Source organism: Protopterus annectens, chromosome 7.part0 (assembly GCF_019279795.1).
Source record: "Protopterus annectens isolate FY-2018-M chromosome 7.part0, PAN1.0, whole genome shotgun sequence".
Taxonomy (NCBI): Eukaryota; Metazoa; Chordata; order Ceratodontiformes; family Protopteridae; genus Protopterus; species Protopterus annectens.
The window spans coordinates 1,477,551,088-1,477,576,537 of NC_056739.1; the positions used below are offsets into that span (position 1 = coordinate 1,477,551,088).

General features: G+C 42.4%; 1 protein-coding gene across 1 annotated transcript in view; it reads left to right on the top strand.

The window, feature by feature from the left end:
• The window catches only part of PLXNB1 (plexin B1), a 3,809,096-nt gene that overhangs the window by 2,106,674 nt on the left and 1,676,972 nt on the right, over positions 1 to 25,450 (top strand). Inside the window, exon 13 of the mRNA XM_044078026.1 lies at positions 24,497 to 24,622. Coding sequence (XP_043933961.1) covers positions 24,497 to 24,622 — 126 coding nt within the window. The remainder of the gene's footprint in view (positions 1 to 24,496; positions 24,623 to 25,450) is intronic.

Genomic DNA, 25,450 nt, shown 5'->3' on the forward strand with positions numbered 1-25,450 from the left:
AGCAAAGATTTTGATGTTTCTGAGCCTAATTTGTGTGTGGCTCTTCAATATCTCACTGAGTTGCTAGACAAAGGTTTGTCTTTCTCTTCTATTAAAGTTCATGCTGCAGCAATTTCAGCTCACTATGATTGCAACCCACCATTGTTTTCTCATCCTTTGTTCAAGCAATTTCTTAGAGGGCAAAGAATATAAGACCCCCACGAAGAGCTCCTACTCCTGCTTGGGATCTCAATTTTGTGTTGGAGAAACTCACTCTACAACCTTTTGAGCCTGCAGCTACTGCTGAGTTAAAATATTTATCATGGAAGACTGCTTTTTTGTTGGCCATTACCTCTGCAAGAAGGGTTTCTGAATTACAGGCCCTTATGGCGGTTGAGCCTTTCTTGATTTTCCATAAGGATAGGGTATCATTACGTACTAATCCTTCCTTTATGCCTAAGGTGGTTTCTAGTGTGGCTTTAAACCAAGCTATTCATTTGCCTACTTTTTATGCAAATCCCCAAAATAAAGGGGAAAAGATTTTGCACACTTTAGATGTCCACAGGCAGTTGCGTTATTATTTGGACAGAACTAAAGGTTTCAGGCTGTCTCAGCAGTTGTTTGTTTCTTTTGCTTTGAGTTCTCAGGGCAAGCCTGTATCAAAACAAACTATTTCTAAGTGGATTGGGTTTTGCATTGCTTTCTGTTATTCCCATCATGGCAAGGAGATTCCTGCTGGGATTAGGCCTCATTCCACTAGGGCTACTGCCACTTCAACAGCTTTTTGAGGGAGTGGCAACCAAGGATATTTTGGAGGCAGCTACTTGGAGTTCTGTGCATACTTTCTCTAAGCATTATCACCTGCCACTTTACTCTAAGTCCAGGGCTGGTTTTGCCACTTCTGTTTTGCAGGGCATTTTGGCAGCTCCTGCTTCCTTGTAGTTAGCCATCCTCCCTTACCTCTGCTTTGGGATTCTACCCAAGTGTAAGGACTGCAGCAATGTGAGATGAAGAACATAGTACAGTTTTGTACCTACCATAAATGTAGATGTTCAAGATCCACATTGCTGCAGTCCAATTTACCCTCCCTCCTTCCCTCTGTAGTTAGAGGTGGTTGTGTGGGTTGAGTTGTACATTTTGTGTATATTGTATATATTGTACGTATAGTTAGTGCAAGGGTGGTTGGTTGGTTGTTTGCTGTCTTTTGGTTTTGACCTTTATTTTTAGGGTCTTCTGACATCTGGGGCAAGAAAAGACTGAGGATATGACGTCGGTCATGCGCATTTGTACCCTGACGTCCTGACGTCAGTCAAATGCGCCCTGACCGACGTCAGCCTTATACTTTGATATTCGGGCAGACCGAGGACAGCGGACTACCCAAGTGTAAGGACTGCAGCAATGTGGATCTTCGAACATCTACATTTATGGTAGGTACAAAACTGTACTTTTTACAAGCTTGAAATAATAATGCAAAAACATCTACAGTTTAATTATACAATTTAGATGTGATGTGATGACATTGGTTAAAAATAGATAAAACTTGTATGACAATTTAATATTTAAAGAAATATTAGCCAGTTTAGAGAAATTAAAGGTAAGTTACTATAATACGAACAGGAACTGCAGTGAGAAATGAGAGAGAAACCGGGTTATGGCATATTTTGATAGAGAAGACAAACTAAAGTTAGGAAGCAAGTAAAGAAGGTGGAATAATGAGGTGCAAGTTACGAATAGGTACTAGTTCATATTTAGGAATATAGATTATCGTGGGATTGAGCAAGAACAGAGTCAGGTAAGGAGTTCCAAGCTTTGGCAACATGGTATGAATACAGACCATGCTAGCAGACTTGGTAGGTTTATGGATAGAGAAAATTTTGGTTAATGGATTGTAATGACCAAATGGGAGCATAGTTATGTAGAATGGTATTTAATGCCAGGCAAGCAGATGGATCCTGGGCAACTGTATAGGTGGTAAGAAACTTTTGTATATGTTAGTTGATGGTGTATTTCTAACCAATTTAAGCTTATTTAATGCTCTACAGTAGTGTGATCTGAAAGGGATGTTTACTGCAAATTTTTCCACATTTATTGTAGCATTGTTCGTTTGGCTTTTTGTGATGCCTGGAGGTTAGTAAGGATGGAAGGACCATAAAGCAGTGAGAGGAGGAAGTAAGGCGTGGCAAGTGTAGTTTTAGTTGGATTGGTGAGAGAGGTTTTGGATGTGCAACACATCTCTAGTTTTTGGTGTTTTTTTATGCAGGTTGCATTTAAGATGTCATCCCTAATCATTTGCTATAAGAAGTGGCTTCAGTGATTGTATTGAGAGAGAATTAAAATTTTTATGAGAAACGGATTGGTGGGAATGTTGTACTTTTCGGGTGGGGGTGGGTGGGCATGAGTTAAGTTACAAAGCCGTGCTTCAGTGGCTGTGGCAGAGTGTGTAATCATCTGCATATTGTATTAGGAAAGCCTGTTGTCTGGAGTTTTGAAGGGTGTTTGTGAGAATATTAGAGGAGGGGACCAAGGAAAGCTTTTGTAGTCCACTGGTGGTGACTGGAAGTTATGGGTTGAGGTTTAAGTGCCATTTTGCTTACTGATATCTATGGGGCAAGTAACTTTTGAACCGTAGCAGGGTGGGCTGAGATAGACTTAGTGAGGACATATGAAGTAGACATTTACTATCAAAAACTGAGTTGAAGGGTTTAGACAAGAAATTAGGAGGAGGAGACTAGTTTGCTTTATTGACGGTATCTGTAAAGGTTAGAGGTGCAGTGTTAGTAATACAGGAGGGATTGAAGCTGTGCTGTGTGGGGGATAGTAGTTCTTGCAGGAGCTACTTCAATTATTTTTAAAAACATTTTTCAAGTATTTTGGAGAGGGAGTTAAGATTGCTGTAAGTCTAAAACTAGTGATGTCTGTTGAATTCCTTCCTTTCTATAGAGGGATAATGTGCAATTTCTAAGGAGACAGGGAATGTGGGATTCCTAGATTTACCTATTTCTAAGAAATGACACAGGATAGACATTGCTATTGGCTTCTCTTTTAACGTACTTACCTGTAAGGTTATCAACTGAAGTAGAGCATGGTTTGAGTTTAAAAAGTAATTTTATACAGGATGTGGGCACAGGTTTGAAGACGAAAGTGGATGTGGTGATATGTGGCTGTTGGGCAGGTTTGAGAAGGGTTATAATGTGCAAACTGTTTAATAAAGTAAGACACGCCATCTTAAGATAACAGATTATGTTCTACTGTTTAATCGCTAACAGCAGCTGTGATTATCAGTCAAGCTATGCTTGTACATATGAGGTATGCCTACCTCTTGTGCTTGTTTCAGGCCTGTCTGTACGGTATTCATTCTTATTTACTTGTTCTTCTGTAAAGATCTTCCCAAGGCATTACAGTCTACATAACTGTAGAGTTAAAGCATGTTTTGACATATTTTTTCTGTAGTTATTGGTATTGTATTCTGAAAAGTCTCTCAAAAAATCTACCAGCCTGCATTTACTTGAGTTGGAATGCTGTAGTCTTAAGAGTTGACTGCTAAATTGATTGCCATGAAAATGGTAAGTTAAATGAACTGCCTACTATAAAACAAGTCTCTCAAAATGTTCTTCATAAGGCTCACTCTTGCAGTCGTAACCTTTGGGCACTTAACTACAGGTGAGATAAAAAATCTGGTTTGATTTTCAATGCTTTGCATCTGCCTACAGGCCAGGAATACTCCTCCTCCCCCGTCCTCCTATGAATGTCACTGTTGGCACATTTCCAGTGTAAAGCGGTAGCAGCCAGTACCATCTTTATTTTACATTTGTTTACCGGGATTATCTACTGGGCTCGGGGAGAAAAGCTCCACAATTAACATGACAAACAATAAAGATGTCAAAAATAAAACAGTACAGAATAGGTACACATAACCTTAGCCTAAAACTTAGTCGTCTTCTTTCGGCTGCTCCCGTCAGGGGTCGCCACAGCAGATCATCTGTTTCCATTTCTTCCAGTCCTCTGCATCTTGCTCTGTCACACCAACAACCTGCATGTCCTCTCAGCACATCCATAAACTTTATCGTAGGTCTTCCTCTTTTCCTGTTACCTGGTAGCTTCATCCTTAGCATCTTTTTCCCAATATACTCTGCATCCCCTCTTCAGCACATGTCCATACCAACGTAATCTTGCCTCTGGCTTTGTCTCCAAACCTTCCAACCTGGGCTGACCCTCTAATATACTTATTCCTAATCCTGTCCACCCTCGTCACACCCAGTGCAAATCTTAACATCTTTAATTCTGCCACGTCCAGCTCTGCATTTTTGTCAGTGCCACTGTCTCCAACCCATATAACATAGCTGGTCTCTCTTCCCTTTCACTCTTGCTGGTACTTGTCTGTCACAAATCACTCCTGGCTCTCTTCTCCACTCCATCCTGCCTGTACTGTCTTCACCTCTCTTCCTCACTCACCATTACTCTGAACTGTTGATCCCAAGTATTTAAACTCATCCACCTTCGCCACCTCTACTCCCTGAATCCTCACCATTCCTCTATCCTCCCTCTCATTCACACACACATATTCTGTCTTAGTCCTGCTGACCTTCATTCCTCTTCTCTCTAGAACATATCTCCACCTCACCAGGGTCGTCTCCACCTGTTCCCCACTCACTCCAGATCACAGTGTCATCTGCAAACATGGTCCACGGGGACTCCTGTCTGATTTCGTCTGTCAACCTGTCCATCACCATTGCAAATGAGAAAGGGCTCAGAGCTGATCCTTGATGTAATCTCACCTCCACCTTAAACTCATCTGTCACTTCCACTGCAGACCTCACTGCTGTCACACTACCCTCATACATATCCTGTACCACTCTTACATACTTCTCTGACACTCCCGACGTCCTCATACAATACCACAACTCTAGTAAAATAATATATACAAAATGCTCATATACAGTAAGGGAAAAAAAAGGTAGCAGTGAAAAATACAACAGGTGTATAATTGCACATTAAATATAGATAAGATTTTCAGGTAGGTAGAATAGATAAGAACTAGATTGGGAGTGAAAAAACATAAGCCAGCCAATTTGGATATAGCAAGTGTTGAATACGTTTTATGTTAGTAACAGTGGTAGTACTGATAGATGTGGCATGGAAATTGTGCTGATGAAAAAGAAAGATTGTAAGATTGCGACAAAGTGGATGACGTGAGCTTGGAGAGGTACAGCAGAAGAGTAAAATTAATAGGCCAGGGGTAACAGACTGAAAAAAGGGGGTGAAAGTAATATGTGAAAGCAATATGTGAAAGCATTATTGGGAAAATAGCATACAGTAATTGTCAGAGCAGTTTGGTAATAGAGTACTGAAGAACAAATGTAAAAACTGAGGGGGTGGTTTGAAAGTAGAGAGGATGAGAGCGGAGGGGGGGGGTCAGGTAGGTTTCAGTGAGGGGATAAAAGGAGAAACCAAAGGGAGAAATTTTGGAGAAGGAATTGGATAGAATGTGGAATTACTCTTCCAGGGTTGACGCAAGGGCATAACCGTTTTTTGTAAGGTGTTTTCAGAAGTGTTTTAAACTTTAATGCATAGTTAGTGTTGATTGTTTGGGGTATGGAATTCTAGATTTTGGGTATCTTGTTTGATATGAGGGAGTCACCATGGTAATTGTTGGATTTAGTTACTTTTAGAAGTAGTTTGTTGGTTGTTCTTGGATCTCTTGGTGCTATACGGATGAATTGGGTCTTTTAGGGCTGTGCATTTGCTAGGGTGGAAAAAAGACATTGTGTGTGAAATTCACCTGGTTGAAGGTTAGTAGGTTTGGAAGTTCCAGCCATTTTAGTTGATATGCATTGCAGTGGTGTGATCTCTAGGGGATACCAGTGGCAAATGTTGCTATTTTGTTATAACAAGATTCCATCTTATTTTGGTCTGTTTTCCTAAGATTAGTGAGTATAGATGACATATACAGAAGGTAGAGAGAGTAAGTGTGTGTTGGCTAGGAACCTTTTGGTGGTATTAGTGAGGAAAGGCTTGACCCTATAGAATGACCCTAGTTTAATGTGTACCTTTTTGATGGTAGTAGCTGTGTGTTTATCAAATCTGAGATTTATTGATAGTAACACCAAGGAATTTGGTGTGTTCGACAGGTTCAGTTTTAGTGTTATTGGAGTGGATGATGAAGGTAGGATGTAGAGAGTGATGCTTTTTGTCAGTGAGGAGCATGAGTTTAGTTTTATTGTGGTTCAGCAGGATAAGTTGGCAGTCTGAGAGGAAATTTTTGATGTCAAGGAAGGCTTTTTGTGTCGTTTTAACGGAGTTCAGGGAAAAGAGCATGCTGAGCATTTAAGTGAAGTCGTCTGCATATTGGACTATGTTTGCATGATTGGAAGCCAAGTGGAGTTTTTGTGAAAATTATGAATATTAGAGGGCCAAGTGTGGATCCTTGGGGAACACCAATCACTGCTGCAGTATTCCTGGCATAAGGGTCATCACTGCTGATGTCCATCTGGGATGCCAAAGCTTTACCTTCCTGAGGTTATACGTCCAATGCATGACCTTGGCTCGTAACTTGGGGGTATATAGATAGATGTGAGTGTTGATTCCCAAACTCTCTTGCCATCAGCCTGATCATAGGTTGTGCATCAGTTGGACCGATTGCCATTTTGGTCACTGGTACCATTGCTTCACTCAGTTAATTTTTCAGATAAGTGTCTCATTGAGGAACCTTCTTTTTTGCTTACAACAATTTTGGTCAAATTTGTTAGATGCCCATTAGGAGGGGTAATTGTGAATGCAGTAGGCAGATTCCATACAAGGACTTCCACATTGTTTTTTTCTGTCTAGGCCCAGAACATGAACACAGGTCCTGCTCCATTTGTTAATCATTTGTTCCCAAAACCCTTAGGTCAAGGCTTTCCCCCAAAACCCTTAGGTCAAGGCTTTTCTCTCTTAGCACCTTTCTATAGACTCTGCACCTTAAATAATTGGCCCAATCCAAGATTGCAGAATCTGCATCCCCAGACATCCCTTTTCTGCCTAAGAAGCAGCTTGAGGCCCAGAACAAATCCATAGTCCAACGTTTCAGACTCCAGTGTATCTGCTGAGGTTGCTGAACCTGCAATCTGTCAGGTTACCTTTGTTGTTTGCTACTGAGACCCTATTGGAAGCAAGTATAGCTCCTGAGGCCTTGCAGGCTGCTGATACATCCAATGAACTGTGACTCATTTTGGAAAGCCCTCATGGTGTCCCTCAAATAGTACTTGGGGAGAGATTCCAGGTGCATTAATAGAGGTTAGATAGGGTTCCAAACCTGTGTGTCTCATTAATGGTCACTCCTAAGAAGAAAAGACAAGATGCGACCTCTCCCTCAGCAGCTAGAGAAAAGAAGTGAATAGATTTTCCTAGAGATTGTTCAATTTTGTTATGGCTTTTGAAGCCTGCCTCCTTTGAGGCTCCACAACCACAGGCAACTCCTCAAAAATCTACTTTGGTATCTTCTTCTGAACAAGAGCAAGGCTATGATTCTGATCGTTTTGTAGACTATTGTTATCAACTGCATTCTCCTGAGCAAATCTGTTGAGATGAAGAAGACTTACTGCCTCTGGATTTCTCTATTGAGGAAGCTTCTTTTGGGTAGACTATTTAGAACAGGATGAAAGATTTGGTATGGCATTCCATTCAGATCTGTAATGTACAAAAGAGGTACTACATTCTCTTGGAAATGGGTGATCCTGCCCCTTCCCCATTTCCTCCTGCAATTGAGGCTTTTCAGTCCACCTCTTCAGCACCTGACTTAACCGCCAGCTCCTAAAAGACCATACACATTTTACAAGGTACCTGATGATTTAAAATACTTATATGAGAATCCTGTGCCAGACCCTTCTGCAGTATCTCTTGCTTCAGATAAGCTCTTCAATCTCTTACCCAGTGCTAATGCCCTACCTACAGATAAAGACAGCAGGGCTATGGATAGATGAGGAAATAAAGTATTCACCTCTGCTACCATTGCTTTTAGGTATACCAGACTCAGATGACTAAGTACTTCATTTCTGTTCTTCATTCCTTGAATTGAACAATGTTATGCTGGATCCTCCAGCTGCATAAACAAGACAACAAGTGGAGAATCTGCTTTCCCACACAAGTCAAATAGCCAGACACAGCAATAAGTGCAGCAGCAATGCTGTAGATGCTGCTTCTTGGGCAACCGCTACTGGGTCTGTTATGCTCATATGCATGGCTTCATAGCCACCTCTTCCTGAGGATTACAAGTCAAATCTTCTTAGACTCACCCTTGGACAAAGAAGCTGCTAGTCTCTTCAGAACTCTCTAAGACTGCAGCCAGATTTTACTGTCTTCAGTTCCTAGATACCATAGGAACTACCCATCTAAATGTAAATCCTCCCTCAGAAGGGATCCTAGGGCAACTCAAAAACCAAGGAAAATCCGTAGGAAAAAGGTACTCTGACAAGCCTAATAGTAAACTCCCATCTGAGAGGCCTCCCTTGGAAATAAAAATCTGTGACTACCTTTGCAACGCAGCCTTCCTTGACCTCAGTTCTATTACTCCTCTTTCCAAAAGACTTGTCACTTTCCCTGGCCTCATGGGAAGCTATAACCACAGACAAATGGGTCCTCAACATCATTAAGGATGATTATGGCTTGTCATGGGAAAATATTCCTCCACTAAAGACATTCCACATCCTCAGCACACCCAGCTGTCTCTTCTCACCACGTCCTTCAGGACCTCCTGAATCAGGGAACTGTCAAACAAGTCCCGAAGGACTTCATCTGATGTCAGTGAAAGAAGGACAATGGAGACCTATCCTAGTGTTCTCTTCTAAACACTTTCTTGAAAGTGACAACTTTCAAAATGCTGTTCCAACTCTCCTGCCTTTTTTTTCTCTCCCAGGCCTTTCTATTATTCCTAGATCTGAAAGATGCCTAGTTGCGCATACTGGTTCTTCCTCCTTGCAGAAAATTCCTCAGGTTTTTCTCTGGATCCTCAAATTTTCAATTTACTGCTCTACCTTTTGGTCTTACAGTACCAGGGATCTTCAGTGTCCAGCTCAAGTGGTGGCATTTTGCCACACTCGGGAAATTCAAATTATCCCCCGTCTGGATGACCTGTTATCTGTGCTGTCTCTTCAGGAGTCCTTTTCCAGCATCTGCACTTCACTTTTCAACTCCAACCAAGTCTCCGTTTTACATTAAACTAAAAAAAAAAAAAAACACCCACGTGGTTCCTGCACAGGACCTGGTGGTCTGGGCTGTAGACTGGGACTGGAGATGCAGTAAATGCCTGCCTGTCTTCCTCCCCCAGGAGAAAGTTCACAGTCTGAATTTTTCCAAGCTCTCTCCTCTACAACACATTGCTCAGCAAGGGAGATGTTAATAACTTTGGGTTTCATGATAGCCTCCATTCCTGTGCTTCCCATGGTGAGACTTCACATGAGGAAAATCCAGTGGTATCTGAAGTCTGTGGTCCCAACACTTTCACACTTTGTCTCAAAAAGAAGCTACTTTGGTGGAAGGAACAGGACAATTTCAGTCCAGAACTTCCCTTTACACCACCTTCTCCTTTTCAAGACATTTGCACAGACACCATAGCTAAGGAGCGGTCAGGCTAGACAGGATCACACCAGGTGCAGGGCGGGTGTCATCCCCAGTTCCTGAAGGAACATATCAATCTGAAGGAAATGGGAAGTAAGGGCTCTTTTGCAAGCACTGCAGATCTCCCACCTATGGAAACCTGGACTACTCCCATTGCACACAGTTATGTAGTACATAAGCAAAATGGGAGGCACCAGTTTTGACGAGTTGTGCAGGTTAGCACAGGCGGCATGGAAGATATAAACCCAGATGGGCATTACCTTAACAGCCACATACATTTGTTCACAGGACAATGTGCTGGCAGACTTCCTAAGCTGCTGCTTTGGAGGACCCCCATGAATGGATGTTAAACAGGCAGGTTTTACAGGCACCTGCCCTTCAATGGGGCACTCAGACCTCTTTGCATCACCACCCAACCATTGGTTCTCCCAGTTCTGCACTTAGGAACCTTGTCCCACAGCCTGGAGAAGAGATGTCTTTTCTTTCCAATGGACAGGGAAGTTCCTTTATGCTTTTCCTCCACTGCCTTCTCTTCCAAAAATTCTTCTTAAGGCACAAAAGGAAGCACCCAAACTCCTTTTGCTGGCACCCTTTTGGCCAAGGCAACAGTTTTTTCTCTTGCTTTTTCACCTGACAGAGAAATTACAGGAGAATACCACTACAACCTAACCTGATCACTCAATAAAAAGGGTTGCTTCTGCACCCAAATCTTCCCAGCCTCAGCTGTAGGATTCATGATAGCCAGCCACCATTCCTGTGCTTCCTCTGGTGAGACTTGTGGATGATAGGATTTTAATCCCTCAACGACACCTTTTCCCTGAAGACGCTGTTCAAATAAAACAATAACCCACTACTAGAAAATCTTACACTGCTAAATGAAAAAGGTTTTCTTATTGGTGCTGCAAACATAGTCAAGACCCACTCTTATAGCAGGTCCAATCTGTACTGCAATAACTCTGAACTGCTTCATTCAAGTTTGACCTACTTTTCTATAAAAGCTGACGAGTTGGCTATCAATGCCTGTCAGCCTCTTAACCTTGTGCTTACGGCTAGAACAGAAGTCAAGCTTTTCCTCATGGGAGTTGTGCATCTTAACCCACCTAGGAAACCCATCTCCCCTGTCTTGGGATCTCAGTTTTGTGCTAGAAAAACTTATATTGCCGCCCTTTGAGCCAGCAACTTTTGCTGCTTTAAAATTCTGCAGTTGGAAAACTATCCTACTCTTTGATTTTACCTCTGCTGGAGAGTTTGACTTACAAGCTTTCGAGGCCATTCCCCCTTTCTTATTTTCCAGAAGAACAGTGTGTTTTAAGTGCTAATCCACCCTAAATGCCTAGGATGTTGAACAAGTTGTCCCTCAGTCATGCTATTCACTTACCCACTTTCTTTCCCAATCCCCCCGGGGGGGGGGGGTCTTACATTGTCTGGACATTCACAGGCAACTGAAATTTTATCTATACAAAACTAAATCCTTCAGGAAGACTGACCAACTGTTTGTCTTTTATGAGCCCTAAGTTAGGCCAGTTGATCTCCAAACAAACTATTGCAACCTGTATCTCTAAGGCTATCTCTTTCTGCTATTTTGCAATGTGGTAAATCCTTGCTTTCCTGCCTGAAAGCTCATTCCAGTAGGACAGAGTAGCATCCTCTGGGGCTTTTCACAAGGTGGGTAGATGCATGGTGTATCTTGGAAGCAACTGTTTGGTCCTCTGCGCACACCTTTACCAAACACTACAAAATTGATGCCATTTGTAGGTCCAAGGCTGCATTTGCTAGGTCTGTCCTGTCTGGACTACTTGACAACTCATCTTTTCAGTAGCCAACCACCCTTCTCTCTGCTTCCTTCAGCTCTGGGAATCACCTATATGTCAGGAATACTGCAACACTGATTTCAAGTCAGGACATAGTACAGTTGTGTATGAACTTATAACAATAGATGCCCTACTGATCACTGTTTCAGTATTCCTTCCTAACCTCCATTCCTTCTTCCGGTTTACTTCAGCCTTTGTCTTCTCCCTCTCTGTTCTGCTGCAAGTATACTAGGGAGTTTGCTTACCTTATCAGGCTACGGCCCTTCTAGCAGATTGGTCTCCCTTTCTCAGTAGTCTTCAGGCTGCAGGCTTAGAGATAGACTGAGGCCATACATTGGACGTACGACCTAGGGGAAGGTAAAGCTTTGGTACCCCAGCCAGACATCAGTGGTGACAACCCGTATGTTAGGAGTACTACAACAATAAGGTCTTGCACAACTGTACATCCTTTATTGCCACATATGCAGTCCTGTTATCCATGTTTGCACATGTGGTATTGCAAATTCTTTGCAGTTATTCCATTAACAGAAGCAAACAGAGAAAAAGGGGTATTTCAGAAGTGTAGATGCCAAGGGAACCAGTAAGAGAAACTGGAGTCTGAGGGTTGAGACCCTCCTCCAAAGAGTGCCAGTGACTGTGTTCTGCTTCTCCCTCTTTACCCCTTCCTCAGACCCCATCCCAGCTTCTTACTCTTAGCCAATCCCCTTGGATTGGGTACATCTGGTTCCTTTTACAGAAGAATGGAAAGAAATTTCTGGGGACGAATGGGTGCTGTGGATCATAAGCCAGGTTCACAGGCTACAGTTTCTCTTGGTACCAAAGTTTCATGGGATGCCTCAGGTTCTAAAATGGAAAAACATGTGATACAGCTTGTGTTAGAGGGTCTTCTCCAGTAGGGCACCATAGAAAAAGTCCAAGAATGGGAATTTTTTTTTTATACTCCAGTCTATTCCAAGTGCCTGAGAAAGAAGGATCATGGATGTTAATCCCCAGCTGTCCACCTCAGTATTTTTACATGAGATAATGGTCTTGGGGAAGCGGTGCAAAGGTTGGTCTTAGGGAAGTCCGCAGCCGCTTCTTGTGCGTCGGATGCTCGACGCCAACTAAACCCAGGAAAGATGCTGGTGCAGGTGGAACCAGGCAGGAAGAAGGAGCGTCAGCCGGGCGGTGGTTTCCGAGGAAGCGTCAGTGGGTGCATTAGGGAGACTTCTATGTTGAGTAATGTGGCCTCTCCAGGAGGCAGGTCAGGGCCTCTCTCTTCTCAGGCCACTGTACTCCCCTCCCTTCCTAGGGTGGGCCCAGGCCTTCCTAGGGTGGTTAGGCCCTCTCCTTCTGTTTCCAGGCCACTCTTTAGCTTCTGGGCTCGCTACTCCCAATTTTCAGGATCTGTGCCCCTCTCCTCCTGATTAAAAGGCCAGAGATTTAAACCAGCCAGCAGAGGATTCTTTTACCCAGATGTTAGAGGCCTAGGGTGGAAAGCTGATTGGGAGTCTGAGCGAGTAATGGATGTTGAGGCAATCGGCTGAAGTTGAGCAGGGAGTACTCTCCTTAAGAGGCTACTCCAGCAGATGATAGGGCTATTTTGATTCTGATCAGGATTCTGCTTCTTTCTTTCAGGAGTACTCAGAGGATTTTATTTTTCTTTATCCTAGGGCTCCATAAGGAGGACTTCCTGTGTTCAGGAGAAGGGATAGAAAGGCTTCAAAGGCCCTTCAATCCTTTTGCTTATACCACATGTTCTGGATGTTAGGACCTGTTCTGGATGTTGTGGAAGATGTGTTTGCAGAGGCTTCTCCTGCTCCTGTTAAACGGATATACCTATTCTTAGGTTGTAGGGCTCATAAATAATAGAGTCCATAAATACCAGCCTCTAGTTATGGCCAGACCTAAGGGTGTCAGAGAGGGGGTTAAGGCCTCTTGGTTCAAAAAGATAAGGAGCAGATAAAGGCCATAAGCTTTGGATAACATATGTCAAAAGTACCTTCTTCTTCTAACTTTGGTGCCAGCTTAAGTTAGCCAGTTTCAACTATCTTCTTATTCATACTAAAAATGGTAGATTTTGAAGTCTAGGTATTGAAGTAAAAGGGAGATGAATTTGGTAAGAATTTCTGAACAGGTGGGTAAGGTTGAAGTACAAGGTGGTTGGGTGCTGTACAGGCCTTTGATAGGTGGCTGTACTGAACCAGTTCTTCTTTGGCACGCCTGGCTGAGGTTTCAGGAGAATTTTACACCTGTGGTTAAGGGTTTATTTTGGATGCCATTTTACAGTCTGTGCATGGACTTGGTTCACCTGTGGATTCAGTCTGTTCACCTGTGAGTCAGTCAAGAAGAAGTCTGTAAGGGGTGTTAAAGATTTTTTGTGTGTGATTTTTCCGAAATTTAGTAGGAAGAAGCCTGCTAAAAGGTGGACGTGCCTTGGGAGAGCTCAGAGTCTGGGGTGAATCTCTACAGAGCGTGGTAGGGGAGGAGCTCAGGGGCTCAGGCTCCTTTAGACAGGGTTCTCCTGCACAACTGCACAATCTTGGGCAGGGGCCAGCCCTTTCCTAAACAGGCCCCAGAACCTATGGTTCAGCTGCAGCTGCCAGATCCTTCTTGCCTGGCAGCACCTTTGGGAGGAAGGGCCTCTTCAAGATTCTTTCAAAACCCAGTTGATTAGTGCCTGGCAGCAACCTTGGGAGCACCAAGAAGGTTACAGTTAATTCACACCCAAAGCCCTTTCAAAACAGCACGGACGTTCCTCCTCAGCAAAGACTTACAGCTTTTACAAACACAAATTTCCCTCCTGATAGGGGATGAGGGGCAGCAGTCCCTCTGCCCAGAATGAGCCTAGGATTTTAATTTATTTGGTTGTTCCTACCATCAAAGGGAACACGTGGAGACCAATTTTGGTTTGTTTTATCCTCCACACTTCTGGACATTCCCAAGTTCAAAATGTTGACGTTACAACAGCTTTCTACCCTGCTGGGCAACAGATCACTGGATTGGACTCTCTGTCTCAAGGGTATCACTTCTCTGTTTCCTATCAGGCTAAGTTGCAGGAAGTATCTCTGTTTTTCGAATGGGACTTCTCATTATGGTTTCTCTGCATTTCCCTTTGGCTTATCTATAAGCGCCCATTCAGTCACGAGGACTGGGCCAGTGATAGCTTTCTTCCAGGCTAAGGGATACAGAATTATTCCTATGCAGACGATTGCCTGATGTACTAAGAAGAAAAGACGAACTTCTTCATCATTTGCAGTATGTGATAGCAGTGCTTCTAAGATGACTGGGGTATTCTGTGTCTTGCATATATGGCAGTCTAGGCCCTCTCAGGACATGTTTTTTCTGTGTGTGAGTCTAGATCTTTCATCCCAGATGGCTTTCTTGAGACGGACAAACAAAAGATCTCTCTCTTGCCTTCCTCTAATCATCTCATCAGGTGAGGCTGACTGCACCTTTTCCAATTCAACTATCAGTAAGCCGGCTTCATGGCGTCTGTTCCTGTTGCTTCCTGATGTCTGCATGTATCAGAGTCTGGTGCATCCCACAAAAAAATGTATGGACTTTTTGCTGATGGACACCAGAATGTCAACTAAACAAGGGACTCTCAAAGGAATTTTTGTGGTGGGCTCAGGCTCAGCTATTCAAAAAACACTCTGACACTCAGTGACCTCTCCAGGAAAGGGATGGAAAGACACGACATGAGCCTAAGGCTGAAATCTCAGGAGCTCATCTAAATGAAAGTGGTAAGCCTGCCGTGGCCCCTCCCTTGCAGCTTTCTTGGTCGTTTATTTAGCACTTGAGGGGCAGGTTAGCACAGACAATGCATTTGTAGCTTTCTTTCATGGGTTTCTTCCATTTACTTCAGGAGTGCAAACAGACAAGCTAACAATCAATGGAACATTTCACAAGGCAGGGATAGACGTCTGCACTCTTTGCAGCAAGTTAATGGAGGGAGCACAGGTTGCTCTCAGTTTACAGACAATGCAAGAACTGGGGAGCGGGGGTACAAGACTTGATGAGCAGACAAGATAGACTGACAGTTATATGGATCCACAGTGGATCGAATCTCATCCATTTCACTTGACTGACAGGGTTACAGGACAATCCAGAAGGTTCCAGGTTCGCTTCTCCACTAAATGCTGTGCGATTTTTGCAAAACAGTTTGGAAATTTCATTTTCTCCACCTCTGCTCCTCCCAAGGTACTCCAAAAGGAATGTCTTTCCCTTGTATCTCTTTCCACCTCTGCCTCCAGATTGGCTGACAGGACAAAGGTCGCACACCATACTGAGAAGATGATTTTAACTGACACCCATGGCCTTTACCTCTGTACACACACTCTGAGAAGTCCTCCAGAGGCTTACTCCATGGCGACTCTGCACTCTCATCATCTCACTCATCCACTAATTGTGTTTTATACTCTCTTCACTCAGTCACCTGGCATATTTTGGAAAGCTTTTAAAGGTCAGAAGGCCCATCAGCAAGTGAAATTACAATTTTGAATGATAGAAATTTTAATTTTAGGCCTAGTACAAGGAAAGTGTACTAGATTAATGGAAAAGATTTAAGTGTGGCTCTTCAACAATGTTTTGAGTTACTGGACAAAGGTGTGTCCTCTTCTTCTAATACTGTTACTGGAGGTGAGGTGTGTGTCCACTATGACTATGAGGTTCATACTTGCAGTTCTTCTGCAGACTATGAATTGTGACCTCTGTTTTCTTTATCATCCTTTGTTTAGGCAAAAGAATTAGAGCTCCCAGGAATTGGAGAAGTTGTGTTTCCTACCTCTGGAACCGCTCTTGAAACAATTGAAGACTGGCTGATCTCATTCTAGCTGCTTTTGATTTTTATTCTAGTTTTTTGAAAGGAATTGGATGGAAATTGGCTTCTTATGGCGGTTGAGCTGCATTTTATTTTCTGATATACTAGGGGTGTAGGCGGTTGAGCCTTTCTTAATTTTTCCTAAGGATAGGGTATCTTTTAGTGTGGCTGCTGCTTTAATTTAAAGGTGTTTTTTTTTTATGCAAACCCCAAAAATAATTATGCTTTTTATGCAAACCCCCAAAATATGATAAAGCATACAGCACACTTTGTATTATGTTGGCAGGGTGCAGGATTTGAGCAGTCAGGAAAGGTTCAGGCAGTCAGTCTATGCATTTTGTTGTTTTGTTTTGGCTCAGGTCAAGCAAACTGATTCCAAACTGTACTATTTGCTAGTGGATTGGGTGTTGTGTTGCATTTCTAGTTCATCCCATCTGGGTAAGGAGATTCCAGGGATAGGGCCTCCTCTTCTTCCACTACTTGGGGGTGCTACACTTTTTTTGGGGGGGTGAGGCTGATATTTGAGGGGCAGCTAGCAGGTTCAGTGCATACTTTTTCTCCAGCATTACCATCCTTTACCTAAATAATCTCCTGCAATTTTACAGGGCATTTTGGCAGCTTTTACTGCTTTATAGTCCTACCATCCTAGATCCTCCTTCTCTGCCAGTTGTCTGCTTACCCAAGCTGCATAAGGACACAATGTGCATGAAGAACATAGTACAGATTAGGCACTACCGCCACCTGTAGATGTAGATGTTACCAACACTGCCTGAGTCCCCCCTTCCTCTCCTTCCCCTCTATTTGTGTGGTTTTAGGTGTATTTTTTATGATGTGTATATATTGTACATATTGATTATGTACTAGATTGGTTGGTTATTTTTTCTGGTGTATTTTGGTTTTGACCTTGTTTTTTGGGGTTCTCTGATCTGAGGGGCAAGAAAAGACTGAGGATATGGGTCAGTCACGTCGTTGCCCTGACGTCCTGATGTCCTGGCGTCTTGATGTGACGACGTCAGCCTTATGCTTTGATATTCGGTATCAGCCGACCGAGGACTACTCGGACAGTTGTAGGGTAGCAGCAATGTGGATCTTCGAACATCTACATTTATGGTAGGTACAAAACTGTACTTTTTCTGGCTGCAATAATAGATATTGCAGAGTTTGGAACATGTACCTGCACCTGGACAGCTACCTGATCCAGGTTCAATCTCCGGGAAAAGTTGAATGAGCACTAAATTGCAAAATTGTTTTTAGAACCTGATATTTTCCCTTCAGTCTCCTTAAGTGCCATCTAGAACCATCCAGGACCATAATCGTAGGATGCCCTGTTGGAGTGAAACTAGTAAATAGTCTTTCTTCCCCGGGAAGAAGTCATTTTCCTAGACTTATTTTTCCAGATATGGCCTAGTTACTGGGTAACAGCAAGGAATTTGGAGGGGGGGGGGTTCTGAGTTACCTTGTCATTCTCATGGCCTTTCTGACTAGGCTGCACATGAGGAAACTAAAGGGGGGTACATCAGTATCGTCCGGTATCAGCTTAGTTTGTCCTTTTCAAAGGTGATTCCCTTGTTTCCTTAGTTACAGCAAGACAAGTCCTAGTGGAGTCGCTAGCTTCAGCTCAGTCTGAATGTTCCTTTCAAGAATGATCAAGGTCCAAATCCTGACACAGATGCCTTGGGTGTAGCCTGGGGTAGCCACTTATCCAGTTTAATTTCAGGGCACATGACACAATGTTGATATTAAGAAGTACATTCACATCAATGAGGTAACGATTGTGATTCTGGCTCAGAAATCCTCCGGGTTGATCTGGAAACAGAGTTCTGCCCCTCGTCACAATCAAAACGGCAGTGATTTAGTACTTGGTCCTCTGTACAGACCTTCACCAAATACAGCAGAATCAGTGCCTTCTCTGGGTCCCAGGCTGCCTTTGCTAGGTCAGTCTTGTATGGAGTCTTAAACAGGGGAACACTCACTGATCGTCTGTGCAAGATAGTAATGCAAGCATTGGTATATAGCACTAGAAGCAGAGATGACCTTTGTGGCTTCCTGTATTTCATCATAGCAGAATATCCTGCCTGGTCACTTAAGGACAGCTGCATACCCTCATGAGTGGATTTTGCAATAGGGACATCTTTCTGGACCATCTCCACAGATGTAGCGTACCACAAATAGATCCGTCTGCCTCTATGGGCTACAGACAACTTAGGAAATTAATTCTAGTCCAGAACACTTGACAGGGTGACTTGAGCAATAGATGCCTTCTCATTCAGTTGGGTTGGTCCTTTTTGTTACTTTCTTTCCAATCCCACTTTCCCCAAGATGATTCAGATAATGACAGGGAGGGCGAGAATATTTCTTACAGCAACCTTTCGGCGATGTCCCTGCTGATACATATGGCAGTATAAAAAAAGTAACTGATTCAGCTTGAAAATCTTTTGACCTAACACAAGGTGGTCTTTGGAACAACCAGTTGTAAAGATTCTCAGACTGACCGCTTAGGTGACTTGACTTTTATTGCCCTTTAATCGCTTTTTATCAGTGAATGTGATAAAAAGTAATGAGGACAGGTAGAGGGACTGGCACTTGGAAATCCTATCTAGTTAAGTTGGACAGTGTTTTTGTTTGGTACCAAAGGAGAAAGCAGTTCCCAGTGTGGTAGGTCTTCAATATTCATCAGCTCTTTGCAACAGAGTTCCTTCAGTGAAAGTGTGCGTCTGCTACTTCAGTCTAGATGCATATTGTCGTCACCCCCCCCCCCCAATTAACCTCACTATTCCCAGTAAAACATTTCCTTAAAGGGGTATGGGGTCTTTCATCTCAGGTCCTCACTGAAAGCAGTAGCTGCACCTTGGGATGTGGACTTTGCACAGCTCCGGCCCCTTTGAACCAGCTGCTGCTTACATCCCTTCAAATACCTAATGTTGAAAACTGTCTTTACTGACTGACTTCATCCAGGAGGATATCTGAGCTTCAGGCTCTTGTATATTGCGACCCAGAAAATAAGGCTAGAGTACATTTACATATCAGTCCTTCGGTCATGCCTAAAATGGTTATAGAGCTGGCCTTGAATCAGACCATTCAGTTACTAGTTTTATTTGTCAGCCTCCTAAGTAAGGGAGAGTGTAGTCTTGTATTCATTTGGGTGTTTATACATGACTCAGATTGTACCTGTGTTTGAGTAAGGTCAATCAACTTTGCAGTCTAGTTTACATTCTTTCACCTCACACGCACACACTTTTGCATTATTAGGCATACAAGGGTTGGGGTGGCTACCAGTTCACCTTCCCCTCACACTTGTCTGCCCATTTTCCTTTGCTTATGTATCTCTGTGGGACCAAATTTCTTGTTTGCCCTAGCCTTGGGATGGACTGACCATGGGAGTTATCTTGCTGGACCCATGAGTGTGGGAACTCTTGGGTCTCCACAACCCTGTGTTTCTTTCTTTTCAGGATCAAGAGGTTGTTGCCTTTTAGGCTGTTTGGGCAAGTAAGAACTGAAGATGGTTTGATCTTATGCCTCCTTATCTTGAGAATGTGCTAATCACCATGGAAGCAGGAAAACTTCAAGCGTTAGGGGTAAGAAGGAAGCAGTTCTCTGGAAGTCACGCCAGGTATTGGATTGCACCTGTAGCTAAGTTGCAAAAGGTTGTGACTGTACTCTTGATCTTATTTATTTTTTTATGGTAACTTTCTTACATAGTTGTACATTGGGGTGGGCAAGTCTTTTCCTCCCCCTTGCCTCTTAGGATCTTTTTGGATGCATCTCTTACAGCTGTGTGTGTGTCTACCTTTTATTTCTGTCTTGTATAAGATGGTTATCCCCTTAGGTCATGGTTCACACTAAGAATGGATGGGGAGGGGGAGTGATGTACTACCATAAATTACAACCTGCTGAATGTGAAGTTTGAGTATCTGGTATTATGGTTATCACCCATATTATTACCATATTTCATTGGAGAAGAACATGAGATTAAGTGACTCTGAAAGATGAACTTGTCTGACTGGGGAGGCTTAATGGCTGGCAGACACAGGAGAAAAAAGATTAAAGAAAAAAGACTTGCCAAAACCAGGGATGAATTTCCTGTTCCCCTTCCAGTTGTCCAAAACCAGGGATGAATTTCCTGTTCCCCTTACAATTGTCCAACTTGCACTTAAATTGAATTGGGGAGGAAATGTGCTTCACATGAACAGGGAGCTTTTTCCAGAGAAGGGGTAGACTCTGGGATACATACCTGTCTCTCCAGCAGATCCTATTGATATCACAGGCAAGATGCAAGTCTTAGAATGGGTAATTCTGACACTATTTGTTTTGTGGATGTGCACGAGGTCCATCAGCATTGGGTCCGACATTGTATTGTATGCCAGACATAGATCTCCCCCCTCAACAGCCTGTAGGAGACGATATACAGGGATAGGACTTTAAGGAAGTTTGCATAAGAAATGTTACTTTATACCCTGTTCCTTTTATGAGGTGCCTCTGTCGACATTCTGATTGTTGGATGTGCCTGGTTAAGTGCATACCAAAAGGGGTATTGTACTCAATGATAAGTCTGTTGAATGACAAACAGTGGAACAAAGACCTTTTTGGGACTAGATGTCATGCCATTTTTTTTATACATTGCACAACAAAGAATGATTTCCTCACTACTGGAGAAATGTCATGGTCAAAGACTAGATTGCTGTCAACATGTACCCTGAAGTCCCTTACTATTGGGTCTACTCTTAGGTGTGTGTTAGCAATATGACAGTTACCAGGGGTGGATGACTTCCCGAAGTACACTGTTATGCATCTCTTAGCATTTAGTTTTAGTCCATGGCTCTGACACAGGATATCTGTCTGTCAGCCTTTCCAGGACAACATCAGTGTTAGTAAGGGATCTTTTGAATGCTTGTAATATGCAATTGTCTGCAAATTTAGTCAGTCAGAGAGCTTTGATGGCCTTGATTTCAGGAAGTAAATGCCAAAAAGAAACAATCCTAGGACCAATCCCTGAGGGATTTTGCTTTGTTACTTGCCTCTTTGTAGAGGTGTACTCTCCATTTATAACTTCCTATCTTTGAGCCTGCTGGCTATCCACCAGGTAACATATGTTTTATTCCTAACTTCCTGAGTATGTCAATAATGCTGGAGTGGAGTATTGTGGCAAATGCTTTGGCCAGTCAATGTAGGCACTATGAACCATTTTGCCCTCGTCCGCTGCTTCGGTGACCTCAATGAAGTCCAGCAGGTCAAGTAGGCATGATCTGCTCTTGACAAAACCATAATGGGTTGGGTCCATTGTCTGGAGGTTTTCTGTCTCATTGATCATTTCCATGATAATTCTTTCCATGACTTTGCAAATGAGACTAGTGGGACTTACAGGCCTTTAGTTTCCAGGTCTGTAAATGGTCTGCCTTTGTACAAAGGGATGATAGTTGTTCTCTAGTCATGAGGTACAAAGCGTGTTTGGAGGCTTATGTCAAATAGTGATTTCAGAGGTCCTGATGGTTTATGCTGCTTGAAGGCAGCTTGGGATGTTATCTGGGCCCATTGATGCATTATTCTTGGCCTTGGGGTACTGAGGACCTGTTCTCTAGTGATAGTAGGCGGAGTTATATTTGATAGTTTTCCTGAGGGAAGGGTGAGAGGTTTAAACTTCGAGCTGAATTTGTCTGCCAGTGGATTTGCTATATCTTCCGACTCAGTGTAGGTGGTGGCTGCATTAACAATGTGCTCTGCACACAATCGTGCATTGCCTTTGAGGTGGCTGACATAGCTAAAGAATGCCTTGTGGTTGTCCTTGGCATTGGAGACCAAGTTTACCTCAGTTTGGCTTTATTAAACTTGATTTTCCCTCTGAGTTGTTTGGTTTGAGAGTGCTCGGGCGCAATACCTTCTGTTTTTTTGCCATGATTTTCTTCCTTCTGTTTCACAACCTGTCGATGTGATTCCACCAGGATGGCTAGTTTTTTTTAGTTAGTTCTATACTTATTTGTGGTAGGTACAGCTACCTCTGTGTGGCTGTTAACATGCTTGTGTAGGGTTTCTGTGAACAGTTCTGTAGACAGTGGTGTTCTCAGGGCTTTTGGGGGGGGGGGTTGAAATTTTCCCAGGTTATCACTTAGGAAGTTGACCTTAGGAGTAGTTCTGAACATTCCTGGGTTAGCTGTGGGTTTCCAGGTTTTATTTTTTTACTTCAGAGGAGACCGTTTTCTGGCTTGATCTTACCAGAGATGACATTACAATAGAGGGTGTGCAGCACTCTCCCATGTTATTGAGGACCAGATCCAGTATGCTTGCACCCCTAGTTGACATATTGACAGTCTGGTCCTGGGAGTTTGTGTTTACAAAATCCAGGAATCTGCATGTTTGGTGTTATGTACAATTCCCAGTTAATAGTGAGGTAATTAAAGTAGCTAGTGAGTGTTGGGTTCATGGTGTGTGTTTCTAGTAAGCTTAAATATGTGTTTTGGGTTTCCTGGGTTGTAATGGGAGACCTGTGTCTTGCAAAGAAGTGGTATGGGATTTTGCCTATGGTGATTTCAATGTGGAGAAGTTCAAGTGCATTGTCCTGTTTGACCACGTAGTAGCTGCAGAGGAAGGCTGAGCCTTCCTTTTTCCTCCCTGGCCGTCACTAAAATCACCACACATTAGCCTGAGTTTGATTGCTGGTTATCCTCTTCATAGAGATTTGGCTAGTGTGTGAACAGGGAGATGAATGTGGGGGCTTTACCAGCTATCCATCTACAGTAGTAAGTAGCCCAAGTTTCATTTATGATGTCCTTTTTATGGTGATTTGGTTAGTGTTTGACCAGGGAGATGATTGGAGCTTTACCCAAGTATCCAGCTAGAGTAGAATCTCTTGGAGGAAGTGTAGCAGAAACTTAGTCCCAAAATGTGCATGGCTTCACAGCATTCACACAACAGTATCAGAGTGCATTTTGTTTTCCTGTGTGTCCGTTGGTATGTTGTTGACTGTTGTACTTTCAATCACACACTTCAAAAGTGGCATATATATATTTATATTTATATAGGTTTATTATCATAATGTCAAAATTTAAAATAAAATGTGTACGTATTTGCAAATTGATTCGCCTAACGTACACATTTTTGTATGGCCCTAATGTCGAAAACAAGTGTTAATTGTCAAATGTCGCTTGCGACATTTCCGGCAATCAACAGTGCTCCCACCCATCCCGTAACTCCCTACCTAACTAGCCTAAACTCAGTTATGCAGGGGGGCAAGCCCCCCTGCACCTGCCTGGGTGGGCCGCGCCCCCCACATCTTCCCTAACTTAATATTCCAACTCCGAGATCGCACTACAGTGAGGAAAGGGATGTATTTCCCTAACCGCACTGTACCGCAATCCCCTTACATGAGCGAACGTTATAATTGCGAATGCACAGTCCATTCGCAATGATGACGTTCGCTCACATAACCTGCCGAACTATGAACTATTCGAACATATGTTTGAATACTTCATAGCCGTGCAATTGCACGGCGACATTTTGATAGTAAACCTGTATATATATATATATATATATATATATATATATATATATATAGATAGATATATAGATAGAGATAGATAGATAGATAGATAGATAGAGATAGATATATAGATAGATAGAGATAGATATATAGATAGAGATAGATATATAGATAGATAGAGATAGATATATAGATAGATAGAGATAGATATATAGATAGATAGAGATAGATATATAGATAGATAGAGATAGATATAGATATAGATAGATATAGATATATATATATAGATATATATATATATATATATATATATATATATATATATATATATATAAAATCAACAAAGGAATCTTATTTAAATCCTTCCATCTTGTTCTTCGAATGTTGTCATGTTGATTGTTAATTTATAATGACAGACCTTGTTTGCTTGATCTAGCTACGTAAAACTGAAGGAGTTTAACTTGTGAAATTTTGGAATGCAGGTTTGGGCGTATATAAAGGAAGCCACTTAAGTGTAAATTTAAAAGTGTTGTGGCAGTTCGTGAACCACAGTGAAGGGCACCAGATCAGCAGTTAGCACATTTGTGTGCATGGACAATGTAGTTTTGACTGAAATGTAGAAAATGTCTGAGGAGGGAGGTCAAAACTGTTCACCTAGCTACGATGACAGTTAAAATATGAATACTTCTATAACCAGGGTATGGTAAACATAGTGGAAGTGAATAGAACCTGTAGAATAAAGAAACTGGTTTCTTCTTATATTCTTTGGCAATGAAAATGTGTTTCGTATTATCTCTGTCATTTGCTGTACTGTTAACTGTGTTGCTCATTTTATTTACTTAGTGGGATGAGCCAATGAGGGGTCCTTCTGCCTGTCCTTGTGTAGAACGTATCAAGGGATCAGCGCTGTTACCTGTAAATGTGGAAAGGAAGCTCACCCTGCTAGGAAAAGGTCTACACCCATTCCAGGTATAGTATCTGGGTAGAAACAATCATTTTAATCAGTAATCTGATATACATTTAACCATTTGATATGATCAAGGTCACTGCTGTTGTGAAAGTATTACCTAGGGAAAGGCAAACCTTTTCTGTGGAGGAAAAATATATATATAGATTTCAAGCTAAGAAAAAGTGTATCTAGTGTCTGTTTTTGTCTCTTCAAACCTATGAGTTGTCTAATCTGACTGGATCCGACCTTGGCATGGTTTTTGAAGCTTATTAGGAACCAAATCTCTGACTTCTCTCCTACCCATAATTCCCTAGACTGTACCTCAAATGCTCAGATCTTTTTTGCCATACAAACGTTTTGGACATTTGACTAGCTCTTAGCAATTTCAGGATGATTTTTTTGTGCTTTTAACTATACTGCTGCCCTACCGTCAGAGTTTTCAACTCTCATTACTCTCTTTTTCACTGACGCGCGCACACACACACACACACACACACACACACACACACACACACACACACACTCTTAACTGTAGTTAGCTTAGTGTTTTTGGTAAAAAAAAGTTTATCTTTTTGGTGGTTTTCGTAGGAAGCTGTTAAGGCCTTTACTTGCCAGGTTTTTCTATACTTACTGTAAGGTGTGTTATAATAGAGTTTATTAATATTCTTTGGTGTGTGTTAAAATTCTTAATGTTACAAAATGTTAGAATCAATGATATTCAAAAAATGCTCAGAGTTTGGGCATGATTTATCTCCTGAGGACCCATACTCCAAATGTGTGTGTTGTTTTAGTCCCACTCGCCTAGATACGTAGTGCCTGGATGCAGCTTTCTGACTTTACAGAAGACT